An 18,017-nucleotide genomic window follows, 5' to 3' on the forward strand; every position below is an offset into this window, starting at 1 on the left:
GTCCTGATACAAACATGTATATATACATATATATTCAGTACTATTCAGAAATTCCCAGCTACCTTAGAGGAGACCAAGTTAGTGCTGTGTAATCTGCATTACAACACACTCTTTTTGTTTCTTTTTCATTGATTCATCTGCAAATATTTTGGGGATGACTGGATGTATTTGGTGAATGAAAAGGTGGGAAAGTATCTTGGATTCACAATTAAAAAGAGAAAAAAATCTGGACCTGTTGTACACACAGCACTACTAAGATTTTATTGTTCAAATTCAGTTAAACCTCTCTGCTATAAAAAAATGTCAAGGTCGGTTACACATATAGCAAAAAATTAAAATAAATCTGTAATGATGCTGAGTGTTCTGAATGCATTCAGACATTCGATATGTTAATAAAACAGAAAAGAGAAGAAAAATCCTCACTTACCTTAATGGCTGTAAGCTGCTATTTCATGCTCTGTCAACTTTTACTCCCTACTAACTAAATAAAAGTTCTGCAATCTTGATGCTAGAATAGCTCTCAAATACATACTGCAGAATACCAAAAAAGAGAAAGCCTATGTTGTCCTTACTAGCAGGCATCTCTCCAGGGATGATTGGTCATTACCCTGGCAACCCTCACAAATGGCAAATGACGTAAAGAGAGTGGGAAAAAAGCCACTGAGAGCAGAAAGCACTATATGCATTATAGATAGTTCTGAGAATCCATCCTCATATGTGCATTAAACGGCTTCAGAGGAGCACAAGGGACCTTCCATTTTACAAAGATGCCCGCCGAGATGAATTAGAAACTTTCTAATTTTTTCTTAATCAAAGCATTGGGAGCATCTTCAAGTCTTTAATTGAAGCAAATTGGCTGCTGATGATTTTAATAATTCAAGCACTGTTTTTTATTTTTCAATTCTGTCAAAATTTCCTATTAAGATAGCTCGCAGCAGGATTCAGACAAGAGTGGATGTATTTTTCAGAAATTCTTTTCACTTTTTTTTATTGCTATGTGACGTTACTCACATTAGCTCCCCTACCCTAATTTTCCCCCAACAATGCATTTGTACAAACGGTACAAGAGAGCTCATGCTTATGTCATTAGAAATAAACACATTAGCAGGCTTATTTGGTGTCATTCATAACTGTAATCTGCCTACAGAAGACACGCTTCTGATTCCAGCCATACACCAGATAAATGAATTAAATAAATTAAAAAGAATGTTGTTATTTTTGCACAGAATGATCACAGTGAATTTGACCACACTGTGATGTGTATGTCACAGAGCTAGAGAAATTTGGGTGTGGCCAATTCTTCCTCAGTTAGATGGAAAAATATGTCAAGTAAGGTAATAAAAAGTAATCTGCTTTGAGATGTTCTAACATCCGCACCACTTTCCTTTACACTGTTAAATAAAACAGAAGGAAATTTGGATAAAAAAAATGGAGAAAAGCATCTTCCACACCAGTATGACTATAGCACCAATTACAGTGCAGGATCAGACATCCTTTTACTCAGCCCTCTTTAGATTTCAAATTTTCTGGCTTCCTAAATGCACGTAAGCCAATTTGCAAAGAGCACACTGGAAAGAGTTAGCACTCAGATCATTTCACAACCTGACGGAAAGGGCATTCTCCTCTGAGATGAAATACAAAGAGATGAAGCTGTGAGTGAACTGAGGTAGCTGCCCTAACCACTTAGCTATTATGCACAAGTTGGACTGGAATGGCTTTACCGTGACAACTGAATTTTCTGATGAGCTGATGAAAACACATTAGATATATTTGAACTTGGCCCCAGTTCAAACCTGAAATTAAACAAATTTCAGAAGCTAGCAGTTGCAGCTAGGATATTTCTGTATCTAGCTGCCTAAATTCAACCAGTTAAAACTTTCTGGAGTAAAATTTAGCACACATTGAAATTTAGATGGATGCGTGTCTAGGCGTCCTTGAAGAAGAGGATAGACAGGATTTAGAATCCCAGCTTGCTCACGCAAGAATGAAGGCAAGACATTTTAAATGATTTTAAATGAATTTAGGGCATGAGCTAAGATTTAAGGAGACTCAAATTCTCAGCTGTACTACTGGCTCGTTGGATGAGCTGTTAACAAAATATTTTCCCAAGGCAAGTAAACATACTAACTTCTTTTAAGAAGTACTTTCAGTGCTAGCACTGAAATACTTTATACAAGAAAGGGCTTCATTTTTATTATTTTCAAAATCTACTTGTACCATGATAATTCCCAAAAACAGCTGAATGAGCCACTGCAAGTGAGTGAACTTTATGACAAAAATAATGAACGGGAAGGATATTCAAAAGATGATAATGGTCTATTACATGCACTTTATTTACATCATACTAACAAGTGTTCTACCATGTTAAAATTTACAGAAATATCTTAATTGGAGCAAAGTGAAGCCCCAGTGTAACATTGCCTTGGCTATTACATTTTTTCCTGACAGGGACAGAAAGCACCACTGCATGTTTAGAAACCACAAAAGGCAAAGTTCACCACTACATAGGTGGCCAATGCACGCTCTGTGCTTCTCATAAATCTTTTCTTTAATGGCCCACATCCAAGCTTCCTATTTTTTTCCACAATTGCATTTTGCAGAAGTTCAGGCTCAACTGCAAACATTTCACCAGCCTTCCATTTATTATTACAGACTGTACAAAAATCTTATCCTCGGTGTTACCAAACTTACCTTTTTAAGACCAAACGCAGCCTGTTCTGGATATATTTTACATGAAAACTTATTAGCAACAGGACAATAAAATATTTTTAAGCATAAAAAAGCTTTCCTGGGTTTTTGCAGAAAAGTTGATCTAAACAAAATCTTTGTTAATCATTTCCAATCATAGCAACTTGTTTTTGACTTGGCACGTGAGACTGACTCACATGAATGCGCTGGGCAGCGCAATGGGGACAAATCCAGTTGGTGAATGGGAAGAAGGAGATGACACTGGTGCAGAGCTGCAGTCAGAGAACATGGCTTCTGAATGAGGCTTAGGAGGAGGCACAATCACAGACTCTTGCAAACATTTCAAGACACTGTGCGTCAGCCATGCTGTCAAGTCTAACAAAAAGCTACCAAACATTATTATTTATATAAAGGCCTCTTCAGTGCTGTGTCATTAAAATATCAGGAAGGGGTGAAGGATGATTTTTCTTTCCTAAGTTGATATGATTCTGAACAATACACCGTTGAATATCAAGATAAAAGATAATTTTTTTTCTGTTTGACTGTTCTTGTACAAGACAGACACGTCTTGTGAAATGACTCCAAGCTCATTACTGCTATCCTTGGACTTCTCCATTAGCCATATTACAGCTGGACTAGCTCATGTCAAGGATGCCCATGTTAAAAGATAACAGCATTCTTCAGTAGCAGAAACTATAGGCTTTCAGTATTCTCTGGCTTTCACGATTTGACTAACTATGAACGTTACACTGAAACACTGAGATGAACTAAGGAACAGAAAGTACCAACATTCAGAAAAAGCAAACACCTGAATATGAACACACTGCTGTTAGTATCCTTTAGTATTCACTTTTAATGAAATTCACAGACATAGTCTGTCCTTTAACATAGATGCATTCAAAACTAGTAATTCCTTATTCTTGCTCCACCTTTATTCCAATTCCACCAGAAGGTAGTCTAACACTTTGCAACTCAGTTTATAAGTTCATGAGACACGTTTAGGTGCCAAAATATTGCAATAGGTGACTTCCATCTTAACTGGAGAACTCCGGGTAATGGAAAACAAGTTGTTCCAACAAGAGAGGACAGTGGCAAGTCCAGTCATTCCAACACAACACAGGGAAAGGTCATAGAGGCCATCAGTGATGGTTGCACCTGCAGTCACTGGGGACTTCCTTCCAGAGCTGGTAGTTCAGACAAGCCATCAACTACCAAGTCAGCCCAGCCACACTTAGGATACACGACACAACCTCAGGACTTGAACTGCTACATACATCTTCAGCATCTAGGACTGCACTTTTGCTAGCGAGCATGAAAGCACTTAAAGCACTAGTACACGCTATGGGGCATATTTAAGGCATATTTGAGGGATATGTAAACATGCAATTGAAAATAGTTTCAAAGCAATTCAGTTTAAAAGGCCTCATTTTCTCCAGCTGTGTGTTTCATGTTTTTATTCTTCTCTGCATCTCAAAAAGCAAAATCTGATCAGGCATCTAACTAGGATAGAGATAGTCATGCAGTCTGTTCTAGGTGGGTTATATATTCTCAAATAATATAAAACAACTTAAGGTTGCTACAACCTTATCACCTGCAGAAGCAGTCAAATGGTAGCCCAAGTCCAGTTTTTCAAATGCACTAGTTTAAAAACATCTGAGACTTGCCCACATTAGTTCTACTCAAGATCCCATAATGCTAGACAGTTTTCTTTCTCTAGTGTTCTTGACTGGTAAAAAAAAAAACAACAAACAAGTACTGACTTCTGGTTTCCTTACCTCTGGCTGCACAAAGCCATTATTCTTAGCTGCGTGGTATCACAGTTCAAAACTACTACTGAGGCAACACAGCACCCTCCTGGGACTCCAGGAACAGTAATTTGAGCCTTCTAAGGCTAAACACAGATCACCTACCCAAGAAATGAGAGGCCTGTGCTCCTTGCTACCTGCTCTATTATAGCCAAATCTTCATTCTGGCAGTGAGAAGTGTAAGGAATCAAAACATCCCATACAGTGGTAAGGTTCAGCTGATACAAAGATCTTCTGTTTACCAGACTGAGCTGGCCACCCAACTCAAAGTAGCTTTGTTTGTGCAGATGAGATGCACTAAGCCAGCTCAGGTTTGGTCCCGCTGCCAAGCTAATAAGCCCTGCAAGAATCCAAAGTGACTACAGACCAAGCTCAAAGCCTGAAACAGTAAGTGCTGCCAGATCTGAGACAGATGAGATATCTGTACACAAGGGACTCATTTGAGAAAAGCCATACAGGCTCACTTAAGTTGGTTCTGGCCAGAGCTGGCTTAGCCCAGCAGAATTATTACCTCAGTATCAGTTCCAGGCAAACATTGCTTCATGCCTAAGCTGGCTCTGTAAATTCATACCAAGTTGAGAACAAGGAAAGTGGTCCAAAGTCTTCCAGTTTGGTTTCACAGAAGCCACTTAAGGTTCAGAACAACGAAGCAGCACTAATATTATAGTGGTTTTTTTTTTTTCCTTCTTTTTTCCCCTCCATTCTCTAGTGCATCCTAGCTCATACTATTCCAGTCAGACTCAGCTGGAATCTGAGCATACCTTCTCATTTTTTTCTGAGCATACCTCCTCCTCCACCCCAAAAATAAGTCAGGCCATCTCTCAGTGATGCAAAGTTGACTGTATACTAACAGCAAGCACCATCACCTTCTCCTTCAATCATGTTCTAAAATCAGAGTGAGTCATGAGTCTTTTTACAAAAGGACAAGTTATACACACCAACTCCAAAAGAGGATTCTGTGACTCTCCTGCTGAAGACGCAGGCAGATTTCAGACGTGCCTCTTTTTTCCTTATTATTTTTGAGCATTAAACCCAAAGATCCTGCACAGTGGCTATACTGTCATGAATCTAGTTTTTAAGTGTCTGTTTACAGTACATTTTGTACAGAACATAACTCTGTGCTTCGATTAGAGTCTCAGGTAAGAGCCTAAAGGTAAGGTGTGGCAGTGCTGAGGCTCCTGATTGAGATTGAACATTTAGTTTTTGTTCTAGCTCTTTCTCTGCAGAAGGATGACAGAATATTTATTCTCATACTTCTCTTCCTTACAGCGATCTTAATAAAACTGATAAAGTTCCCAAAAACTTTAGCAAGGAAAGTGGAAGGCTGAGAGGTCATACAAAGCTCTTGAGTGAATGAGTATTAATGGTTGTTTTGCCTTTTCATCTACAGATGTTTTTTTCAATCCACATAAACATTTAAGACCTCTTCTGAAAATAAGAAAACCTTTAACATGCATTTTGCAATCAACAAATGAGGAAGATGACAGACATTAAGGGTAAACCACTGCTTCAGCTAGACTTTTGCCACAACCTGGAAACTGGTATTGCAGTCTCAGAGACTGACTGTCAGCTGTATGGCATTGCAAAAACAACAGGTCATCAGCAACACAGTGGGGAAATGCAGCTTGTTGGTAACCAAAATACCATTCTGTTCAGCTTTGGTTTCACATATACATCACTCTCTACATTGCTTTATTACCTGATGAACGCATGCTAAAAATATTTACTTGAAACAATTACATCCTAATGAAGTTTGAAAGAAATGCAAGGCAATAATCAGAAAGCTCAATGTCCTCCTCACTATCATTGATGAAATTAACTTTTCCTTACCAGCAAACATCATAATTTGGTGTCTTGATTCATGCCTGACTTGTAAAATGATTCTTCCATTTCCAGTAACAGATAACTTATGTTAATGTCTAACTCTAAAGTTAGTAAATATAATGTCACATACAGTAAATCAGTATGTGGTATAACCATGAAAAGCAAATAGTTTGCACTATATCTACCCCTGCAACTCCTAGTGCAATACCACAGCCATTCATACCACGATTGGAACGTACATAAAATACATTTAATGCTTTTATTTACTTTTACTTTATAATTCTTGTTTCTAAGGAAAACAAGTAAGAAATGTTTAACAAAACCTTTGTTTTAATATTATGTACAGTGGTGGCAGAACTCTAGATAGGATAGCCTGCAAAAATTCAATGAAATAACCTTAGATTTACATCTCTATAAGCTGAAAAAAAGATTCCTGGAGTCTATTTCTCTTCTGCATTGAATTTTGTGAGGCCAGCCACACTGTTGTAAAGTAAATGCAAGTTCATAACGTTATCAACACAGTGGTGATTTTCCACTGATGTAAATGCCTATACAAGTGCAAGGCAGAGAAAAACAAAATGACCAAGGCAGCTGACAGCCTGAATTTCCCTCCCCAGATCCTCCAGGCTTCTTTGCACAGATTTGGCTTTTTATCTTTGTGCTCACCAAATCCTGAGCCTTTTTGATATCGGCAGGACTCCCAGCGCACGTTACCTCACAGTTCTCACTGTCAGCCTCAAGCAGCCGCAGAGCAGGAAAGATTGGTCACGACAGGAACACCCTCTCCCCACGCCATGCAGCTACACACCTCCGTACTCCAGCACACCCCTTCTGCTGGCATCACTGGGAGATCTTCTGTGCTGCAAAAACTACAGAGAAAAGTGAAGCAGCAGAGGGCTACCTTCATTTCTGGCACACAAATCCATCATAAGCAGCTCTTACAGAGAGCAGGGTCTGCCCCAAAGCACCAGTTATCACAGGGATGTGATGAACCATTACAACAGTAAAACCCAAGTATAAGCACAAGCTGAAGGAAGGTCCCCTGGTGTTCTAATCCCCATTTTTCTTAACCAGTTTTCCCAGCTGCAATTAATTCATCCTCGTCCAACAGCTCTGCCTTGGGTATTAGTGCCACATACTGGAAATCACGATAACACATTGATGTTATAAGATTCCATAAAATAAAACAAAGCACACCAACTTTATGTGGTACAACTTGTGAAAAAAAACTTGTGTTTATCTCCCTCACGCAAACATCTACAATTGTAACTTATTCCCAGCAATCCTGCTGGGCCAACACATGGGATCACACTGAGATGCCCCAACCCGGAAGGCACATTGTAACGACAGTTATTAGGATACACTTCAAACACATGCTATTTTCGGTAGGAGAACCCAAAAAGAGTACTGCGTGTAGCACAAGGAAGAACGTCGACCCTCAGACTGTACCCAACGAGCCGCCCACAAGCCCTCAGCACCCGTTAAGTAGCGGCACGCCCACCTCAAGAGCGCTCGGCTCCGCCCTCAGCTCCTCCCGCTCCGCCCGTCTCCTCATGCCGCCCCTCCCGCGCACTGCACCTACACTTGCTTGCTCTCACGCTCCGTCACCCGCCTCCTTGCTTCCTGCCTCGTGATTGGCTATCCACAGCCCGGCCCCGCCTCCATCCCCTCGCTGATTGGCCTCTGTGCCCGCGCAGCCATTCGGTAGGGCGCTGCGCTGGTGAGCGGGCGGGGGAGCGGGCGGCAGCGGCCCTGCTATTGGCGGGAAGGCGCGGGCCTGCGAACTGTGCCGAGCCGGCCGGCGGGGCGAGGGCCCGGCTGCTATTGTTGCCGTATCGCTGAGGAAAGCGGCCGGCGCGCAGCCATGAGCGGCGGCGTGTACGGGGGAGGTGAGTTCGGCGCTGCGGGGCCGTTGGGTTCGCGCCGTCCCGTGAGGCACCGCGTGCCCGCCTGTCTCGCCGCTCCCTCAGGGCCCAGCGGCGCGGCCCCGGCCCGCCTCCCTCCCCGGCTCCTTCCCCGGCTCCCTCCCGCCGCAGCGCTCCTGGCCGCGCCGCTGCTCCGTGCGTGAAGGAGAGGAAGACGCCGCGGGCCTCGTCCGTGCATCTGCCGGCGCCGCTCCGCTGGGAGGCGGCCCCGCACGGCGGCCCGGGGCTGGTGGCGGTGCCGCGGTGCCGAGCGGAGGTCGGAGGGTTTGGTTTTCTTTGAGATGTCATCGAGGATCGGAGCCCTGGGGAGGAGGGCGGTTCGGAGTGTGACACCTTGACCTGCAGAGCCGGGGTGTCCAGGTTCAGCTGCACCCGCTCGGGTTCTGGCCGACTCGGGGCGATCCGGGCCTGTCTTGGTTGGTGCGAGTGTTCAGTCAGCCCTTTTTTTGACAGCTTGGTCTTGGAATCTGTTTCATACAGTCACGGAATAGTTGGGTTGCAACGAACCTTAAAGCTCACCCTGTGCCGCTCCCTGCCATGGGCTGGCTGTCCCCACCAGCTCGGGCTGCCCAGGGCCCGTCCAACCCGGCCAGGGCACCTCCAGGGATGGGGTACCCACAGGGATGGGCAGCAGTGCCAGGGCCTCACCGCCCTCTCTGAAAAATCTCCCCCTAACATCTGACCTAAATCTCTTCCTTTAGTTTGAAACCATTCCGCCTTGTCCTATCACTGTCAAACTGTCTACAAAGTCAGATTCCCTCTTGCATATAAGCTCCTGTTAAGTACTGGAAGGCTGCAACGAGCTCTCACTGGACCCTTCTCCAAGCTAAGCAAGACCAGCTCCCTTTCTCCATAGGCAAGGTGCTCCTTTGATTGGCTTCTTGACCTTCCTCTGGACCTGCTCCAACAGCTCCTCATCCTTCTTGTGCTGGGAGCCCCAGGCCTGGACACGATATCCAGATGGGGCTTCGCAAGGGCAGAGCAGAGGATGACAGTCACCTTCCTCGCTCTGCTGGCCACCCTTCTTCTGATGCAGCTCAGGACACTGTTGGCTTTCTGGGCTGCACACACGCTGCTGGCTCATCTACAGCTTTTTGACCCTCAAGCCCTGTGTGGGGCTGCTCTCACTGAGTTCTCCCAGTCTGTAGTCGTGTCTGGGATTTCCCCAATCCAAGTGCAGCAGCTTGTATGTGGCCTTGTTGAACATCATGAAGTTAATGTGGACCCCCTTCTTAAGCTTGTATTTAGATACAACCCTCTTCTGTTAAAATTACCCCTTTACTTGTGCCAAAGAAATGTATTGCAATTTCCCAGTTACAGCCTACCTGTAGCTTTCTGATGGCTCTCTGTTAGCTTGAATTCTGAATAGAGAAGTTTCTCTGTGTCTTGGGAAGTATGTTTTATTGTGTTTTTTTTGTTGTTGTTGTTGTTTGTTTGGCAAGCAAAGCAGACAGAAGAGAAAATTCAGGTCAGGGTTTTAGTAGAACACAAAAACCATTCACTACTTCTTTGTTAACAATCTTTTCAGATGAAGTTGGGGCTCTTGTTTTTGACATTGGCTCGTATACGGTGAGAGCAGGCTATGCAGGTGAAGACTGTCCAAAGGTAAGAATGTCTATGAACTCAGTAGAAATATAGCTGGTGGTTAGGGCTTGTTTATTAATTATGAACTTTGAGGATGTACTGTTTATTACTCTTAGTACTTAAGGAAAACTCTGAATTTTATTAGTAAAAAAAAAAACAACAAAAAACAACCCACAATCAAAATGAATAATTTTCACCTTTATCTTGCCTTTTGCTTTACAGGTTGATTTTCCAACAGCTATTGGTGTGGTGCTAGAAAGAGATAATGGCAGCACTCTGATGGAGATAGATGGTGACAAAGGCAAACAAGGGGGTCCGACTTACTACATAGACACCAATGCCCTGAGAGTCCCGAGGGAAAATATGGAGGCCATTTCACCTTTAAAAAATGGAATGAGTATGGTGCTCTGTCTTTTTTACCTGTTTTTAAGATACCGCTGCTAGGCTGCAAAAAGTCATAGCTTTCATGTAAACAGATGCTCTACATGTTTTTTCCCTTTGGAGTTAGAGAACAGGCTCATAAGGAATAGGATCTGCTTTCACTAAAAAAATGTTAATATGATAATGAACATTTTTACATCTTAATGGGAGACCTGTAGAGTTCTTGTTTATTTGGTGGCTTTAATTTAGCTACCTCCTTTGATAAAACAATAAAGAAGCAATCTTTTGGAAATAGTTCCTAAGATTGTTCCTGTAATGTATATGGACAGAGGCTATCAGCTGTAAGAATGGATACTTGATTTACAAAGCACATAAAGTGTAGGTGGCTTACTGTATCGTTGGACTTTTATTATAACTTATTTGCTGTCATGATGCTTATAAAAAAAAGAGAATTTGGCGAAGCAGGAGGGATGTAAGTCTACTGAGGACAGCTTTTGACTGAAGAGCCCTTTGGAAAAAAAAGGCATCAGGAATATATATGGAATATATGGATTTATGGAGCGGATCAAAAGTTAGAAGTAACTAATCTGCTTGCTTCATTGTCTTTGCAGTTGAAGACTGGGATAGTTTCCAGGCAATTTTGGATCACACTTACAAGATGCATATTAAATCTGAAGCGAGTTTGCATCCTGTCCTTATGTCTGAAGCACCAGTGAGTAAAAGAAGCTTTGCATTTTGAGGAGTCTTAACTGTGTCTTCTTGCTGAATCTGCAGACATTAGTCTTGGAGAAATCCAGTGCTGGCTTGTAGGTTACGAGTGTTAAAACTGAACTACAGAATTTACATTTAAATATACTTTGCAGGTTCTCATTAAGAAAAATGTCAAAAAAAACCCCAACAATTTGAAATAATTTTCATTTTGTAATAGTATTAGAATAATAAAGATTGTAAGGAAATAAATTATTAGAAATCTGTTTCTCTATAGGATTTTGATATGATTTGAAATAATGGCTCTAATAATTCAAATTACTTCCTCACTTTGTTAGCATTCTTTTATTATGCTCAAATGATCCTCAAGATAAACATAATTTCTTTTTATGTACTTAACTTGTATTTTTTTCTTCTAGTGGAATACTAGAGCAAAGCGTGAAAAACTGACTGAATTGATGTTTGAACACTACAACATCCCTGCTTTTTTCTTGTGTAAAACTGCTGTTCTAACAGCGTATCCTTTGCAATATTGTGCTGGGGTTTTTTGAGATATATATATTTTTTCACTACTGGAAATTACAGTAAACCTATTCTAGGCAACTCCTAGTTTAACAGCATGTCTAATTTTTCTCTCTCAAATTATAAACATCTAGGGAAAGGGTAAATAACCTGAACTAAAAGTTCAGTTTTGAAGTTCTCCCTGTCTGGCTATTGTCCTTGGAGGCGATGTCTTTTTCTTATTTGCCTTTGTTTTTCCCTTTTTTTTTCTGTTTGTTTCCATTGTATACCATGAGTAAGAACATTACAGAACGAAAATGGTTTTGTCCAGACTACTAAATGCAGTAACTGGAGATTAAACTTCCCATAGCCTTAAGATGAATATTTGTAACTGTTTTAAAATAATGATGTGTTTTCACCTTCAGAATCTAAATAAGTTGGATGCATATTGAGGTTACTGATAGTATTGACTTGGATTGTCATCTTTGTGCAAAGCTCAAATTAGACCAAAGCTAAGTGTTTTCTGTATGGGGTCGTGCACTTTGTAGGAAGGTGATGTGCCTGGGAAATCAGCAAGTCTGATTGTAGAGCTGAGGAATTAAACATTGGCATTCTTGTTCCTAATTATACTTAAATTGCATGGTACTCTTTTTTTAAGGTGAAAATTACAGTATTTTCTTTAATTGTTTTGGCTAGCTTTGCTAATGGGAGATCTACGGGTCTCATCTTGGATAGCGGAGCAACACATACCACTGCTATCCCAGTGCATGATGGATATGTACTTCAGCAAGGTAAAATTTTCATGGATGGTAGCACAGTAGTATCAAAGTCAAGTTGGCCTGCTTTCTGCTTTTACAGCTTAACTACTGCTTTTAAATGTATCTGTCCCCTTAAATATGAAAAACAAAACCAAACCAAACACCCAGCTGTGTCTCTGACAAGTAAGTGCTTGTTGGGAGAGTTCATTCTGATTTCAGTGCTTTACAAGTGTGGTGGGGTGGGTTGTTGTTGCTTTTGTCTTGTAGGTATTGTAAAATCACCACTAGCAGGAGACTTCATTACTATGCAGTGCAGAGAATTGTTTCAGGAAATGAATATAGAGATAATTCCTCCATATATGATTGCTTCAAAGGTGGGAAAGTAACTTCATTTAGCGTTTGTTTGGGGGGAAGGAGCTTAAATGGTGAACTGATGGTCATGTTCCCTGCAACCTCAGGAGGCAGTTCGTGAGGGGTCACCAGCAAATTGGAAGAGAAAGGAGAAGTTACCCCAGGTCACTAGGTCTTGGCACAACTACATGTGTAACGTAAGTATGTCATTTCTCCAACTCAGCCTCCCCAGGCATCCTATAAAGAAGTCTTGTTTGCAAGTATGTCAGGTTTTCTTCTTCAAGAACTAGAATATGTTAAAAAACACACTATCAGTTCTGTAAGTTCTATTGAATTATTGACTGACATTCTTGTAACCATATCATTCTTATCTCCACAGTGTGTCATTCAGGACTTCCAAGCTTCTGTCCTCCAAGTATCAGATTCAACCTATGATGAACAGTATGTCACTGTTTTCCTCCTTGTGATATTACTTAACAGTTGTGCGTGGAATGCTTTGCCTGTTCATTACTGTTGTCTTGTTTTATTGGAGATGATTAGATAAAATCTGTTTATTTCTTTAAGTAGAGAAACAGTATGCATCCAGGTGGTAGCTTAATTAATATTCTATAAGATATCAAGTTTCATTTGTATGAATCACAATATTCTCACTGAAACTTTGGTTTATAACGCTACTTAGATAACATCCTGTTTACATTGTACTTTAATGTGTTGCTTTCTGAATGCTCTAGGGTAGCTGCACAGATGCCAACAGTTCATTACGAGTTCCCCAACGGCTATAACTGTGACTTTGGTGCTGAGCGTCTGAAAATTCCTGAGGGATTATTTGACCCTTCTAATGTAAAGGTAAATCAACTCTGATGTGTAATAATTAGAAGGCTTTAAATTACTAGTTTATTACATGCCTTCCTTTTGTATGGTGTCCCTAACTTCCTGATTTGTATATGTACATTTATATCATGTGGTTCTCTTAGCAGTAAAATTGGTCTGTGTTGATTTGTTAGGGTTGGGATAGTAACAGAAGAAATGTAGTTCAAAAACGAGCTGAGATGAGCTGAGTAGGAAAACAAGAATATTTTTTACTTTCCATAAAAATGTTTTGCTCCCTCTAATAAATCAGGTTAATTCGGCTCATTCAGGCCGTCTATGTGCTTTTTTTTTTTTTTTTCTTTTTTTGAAGTGATGATGTGAATTACTGATTTTAATTTTAGGGTTTATCTGGTAACACGATGTTGGGTGTGAGTCACGTCGTCACGACAAGCGTTGGGATGTGTGATATAGACATCAGGCCGGTAAGTGTTAGACATGTACTACTTAAAGCATAAATTTTTTTTTTTTTAACCTATACAATTTTGTGTGTTTGTTTGTTTTTACTAGAACGTGGTTGATAAAGGAATATGAGCTTCCTAGGATAATGATTAATGCATAATAATGCTCTAAGTATTATGTATTTGGGAACATATAGGCTTACTGTTTTGTTCTACAAAATGCTAAATCAGGAAATTAGACTTGTATTCGGTGTTTCTATCTATGTGTAAGTAGCTAGTGTCTGTTTGTGACTGACCTTGTGTAATGTACATCGGATTGGCTTCAGATTGTGCATTGGATTGGCATTTTCTGTTCGTTATTTTGGGTGTTATCTTCAGGTTTTTGGGCCTGGCAAATCTACTTCTTAAACACAACCAGTTGAATGGGACTTCTGGATGCAAGCAGAAGGAAGGGGAGATGTTTTCAAGGAAAACCTTTTAGTTTAAACAGTGTTCTCACGTTCTCAGATGTCAATTTGAAAAAATTCAAGTTTGATGTGCAGTGCATGGGGGTTGATTCAAAAACTCTTCCTCTTAACAGGAGTGTCAGGCTGTGTGAACTGGAGCATGGCTTATGTTCACCAACTGCAGCATTAGTTAAGATGGAAAACTTGGAGTGCTGTGAGCTTTTTCCTTTGTGATTGGAACATCCAGTTGGGCAATCCTGTGTGGAGCCAGGAGTTGGACTCGATGATCTTTATGGGTCCTTTCCAACTTGGGATATTCTTTGATTCTGTGCTTCAGCTGAAAGGAAACCAATAGCTTGGCTAGAGGAGATATCTGTACGTGTAGGGCTCTCTGTTGTAGAGAGTATTCTGTGAAATCATTTAGAATCGTTAATCACATAGCTTCCATCTTCCTTGTATAGTACATTATTGAGCTCTCTTGAAATGTTTTTCATATGATTAAAATTAGTTGTATTGTGAGATGTAGTGTTGTTTATATGAAGCAATGCATTATTGTTATTGATGATATGTATTTGTGTGTCGTTTCTTTCTACTCTGTGAAAGTTGTCAGCATGATTTCAGAATTAATGTAGGTTGCTTATTCTCGTTCCAGGGCCTCTATGGCAGCGTGATTGTAGCAGGAGGGAATACTCTAATACAGAGTTTCACAGACAGATTGAACAGGGAACTATCTCAGAAAACTCCACCGGTAAAGCAACTCATCAAATTACTGTATTATTTATCATTTTGCTTTTCTGCTGCGTTTGCTAACAGTCTCTGTTGGGAGACAAGATGAAAACCGCATTAACTTCTGTTGCAGCATAGCTTTTCTTGGATTCTAAATACAGGGCAGATAAGCTCTATTGTAAGTTGAATAAGATTGATCTTTTCCACCTGCATGTTAGCGTACACCACAAATTCCTTGTGTTGTCCTCTTGTTTCTAAAGGGCACCAGCCTCCTGCAATTTGTATCTCATTTTTCTTTTGTTTCACTTCATTTTCTTTTCAGAGCATGCGTCTGAAGTTGATAGCAAACAACACCACAGTGGAGCGGAGGTTCAGCTCATGGATTGGTGGTTCAATTTTGGCTTCTTTGGTTAGTAAACTCATGTTACTACATTATGCAGCAGCGTTGCCCCAAAATTTAAGGTCCCATAAGTATGCATTGAAGAGCTGGTGTTAATGGAGCCATAATTATCTGAACTTTTCCAATCTATCTGAATGTGACTGGCCACCTTCTTCTATATTTAATGGCGATGTGCAGGCTTGAAATATGGTGTCTAAAAATATTGTGTATGTGGTGCATTGTGACAGTTGCAAATCTGTTTCTTTATCACATGCATGAACTTGATTGTCGAGGTTACTGAGCATTGGAATGGTTTGTGGGGATTCCTATAGCAATATCAGACTGAAATTGGCTTTTGGTACTGCAACTTTCCATCTTTAATCACCAGTAGGAAAAAATCAAAGGAGAAAGATAATGAAGCACGTGGTGTCGAATCCTCTTTCCTCACTTGATGTAAAGATTTGCTTGTTTTTCCGTTAATGAAAAGTTAAGCATGTTTCACTTAACCTTAATTTGTCTGGTTTGTTGTTTTGTTTTTGTAGGGTACTTTTCAACAAATGTGGATTTCTAAGCAAGAATATGAAGAAGGAGGGAAACAATGTGTAGAAAGAAAATGCCCTTAAATCTCTCACTGTGAAAACTGCTGCTTCCTCAGCGCTTCTTCTGATTTATAGCTTTAGCATACTCAGGAATGGGATGGACTTTTTTGTAGAAAGTTTATATTGGATTTTTTGCATAATTCAAGTTCCATTTTTAGCAAACTTTAGAAATTTTGAGAGACCTAATTGGTACTATCATAGAAAAAGGATGTTTGTGTCCTTTGTAAAGCAATAATTCATATAACAAGGATTTTATAATTTTGTATAAATGTCTATTTTCTCTAGTATCTTTTCCTGGGAACAGCTTTACAGGTTAGCTAATAGAGGCATAACCTTGCAAATGTCTGCACAATTTTATTAGAAATTCTTCTCTACTTCCGCATATTAGTCTTCCTTTGCTAGTACTTCGGCCTTAAATTGCTCTTACTTCTCTCTTAAAAATAAAATTTGCTCTTCTGTATTTGAGCAACCTTGTGAGTACTTGCAGAGAAAACTGCTCTTCTGTTTTAAAAGTTGAATGTTTGTATTTACTAATCTGCTATAGGTGAGTCAGTTCAGTATAAATTTCTACCCTGTGATGAAAGCATTACATTCCATTTAGTGAATGTTAGATTACACACTGGTCTGCTAATTTTCTATTACGGAGCAATTTCATTTCAGTAAACCATCGTTACTTTCCAGCTAGTTTCTAAGAATGTATATAATATGCTGAATGCCTTAGTGATGTAGATGAGAAGCAGAGCTTTTTAGAGACAGGGAATGCAAGACAGAGAATTCTTTCCAAGACTAGCAGAATAGTTGTAGACCTCAGGATGTGGCTTTACATTTTACAGTGAACTGTAACTTAGAGAGGCAGTCACAATTTGTTTATTGCTGGGTTAGCTCCCTTAGCTGACTCACAGCAAGGTCAGTAAGTGCCTGCATTTTGCATGGGGAGTGTGCTCTCAGGCAGAGGAAGTAGGATGATTTTTTTTTCAGCAGGAACTGCTATCAAGATGCAGCTCTATGTTGCTGTTTAGCTTACTCCAGTTTACAACTGTGTGATGTTCTGTATTGTGGCACAGTGAAGTTTTGCTCCTTATTTTAAAGGCAGTGAAAAACCAAATAGCATTTAATTGATCTAAAAATATGTGAACAATACTGCTACATTTTCAGTATCCTAGAAGACCTCAAGGGTAAATAGGGACGGGGCCTCTAGTTGAAAAGCTTCATGTGACCTCCAAGCAATAAAGTAATTTATCGAAACAGCCTGTTTTTGTCATACCATAATAAACATCGTTTAACTCTTGGGTAAAGTTGCTTGCTTCACATTTTCAAAGTTTTTGACAAACTATACTTCTCTCAGAAAGTGAGGCAAACTTAAGTCAGCTACGCTGTGTGACAAATCACCTGCTGTTGTCACGCTGGAAGGAAGAGACTCAGTTGAGTCTGCATTCATGTAGAACGTGAAATGTCAGCTGGACTTGTATCTTAGCACATCAGAACTGTGTTAGAAGTTAGTGTGGCATCACTGAAGTAATAAGATTGATTAGACAGTTTGTAGTTTGCGATGAGGAGAGAAAGCAGACATCTTATTTGTTTCTCTTCATGAATTGACTATAAATTTCAAGTTTTCCTTTTGTGGCATGCACTTAAGTTTCAGAGATTATCATCTTTGTATCTTTATAAAACTACAGTACAATGGTAATATCTGTGAATGTTCTAACACTATGTGAGGAGCCAAATGTTTTCTGGGGTTTTATCACCATTTTAAAGAGTTTCTGTCTCTGAAGTAGGTATTTTGTGCAAGGTAGAGAATTAACTGAAGGTGACGATGGTGGGGATAGATAAATTTATCTGCTGCGTTTTCTGTTCCCCGGAGTTTCTACTGTTTTATCAGATTATATTGCATAGTAAATTACTGAAGAAGTGATTTTATTCAAAATTTTTACACAATTTCATTTGAAGGTTAAAAGCTGTCATGAAGTAGTGCTTACCACCAAGTGAGAGCAATAGTGATAAGTAAAAGATTCCTTAGCTCCCTACTTCAATTGCAGAGAAGACTACTACCAGTCTCTCTACAAACATTTGGCTT

The 18,017-nt window shown here is 40.2% G+C and overlaps 1 protein-coding gene across 1 annotated transcript; it reads left to right on the forward strand.

Annotated features, from left to right (window-relative positions):
- On the forward strand, positions 8,035-17,238 carry ACTL6A (actin like 6A). Its single transcript, XM_021396230.1, has 14 exons — positions 8,035-8,206; positions 9,771-9,847; positions 10,049-10,223; positions 10,819-10,919; positions 11,335-11,432; positions 12,113-12,207; positions 12,442-12,548; positions 12,633-12,722; positions 12,905-12,966; positions 13,257-13,371; positions 13,737-13,817; positions 14,892-14,987; positions 15,288-15,374; positions 15,887-17,238. Exons 1-14 carry the CDS (start codon positions 8,182-8,184, stop codon positions 15,965-15,967), a joined length of 1,290 nt encoding a protein of 429 aa, XP_021251905.1. The 5' UTR covers positions 8,035-8,181; the 3' UTR covers positions 15,968-17,238.

Source organism: Numida meleagris, chromosome 4, assembly GCF_002078875.1.
Source record: "Numida meleagris isolate 19003 breed g44 Domestic line chromosome 4, NumMel1.0, whole genome shotgun sequence".
Taxonomy (NCBI): domain Eukaryota; kingdom Metazoa; phylum Chordata; class Aves; order Galliformes; family Numididae; genus Numida; species Numida meleagris.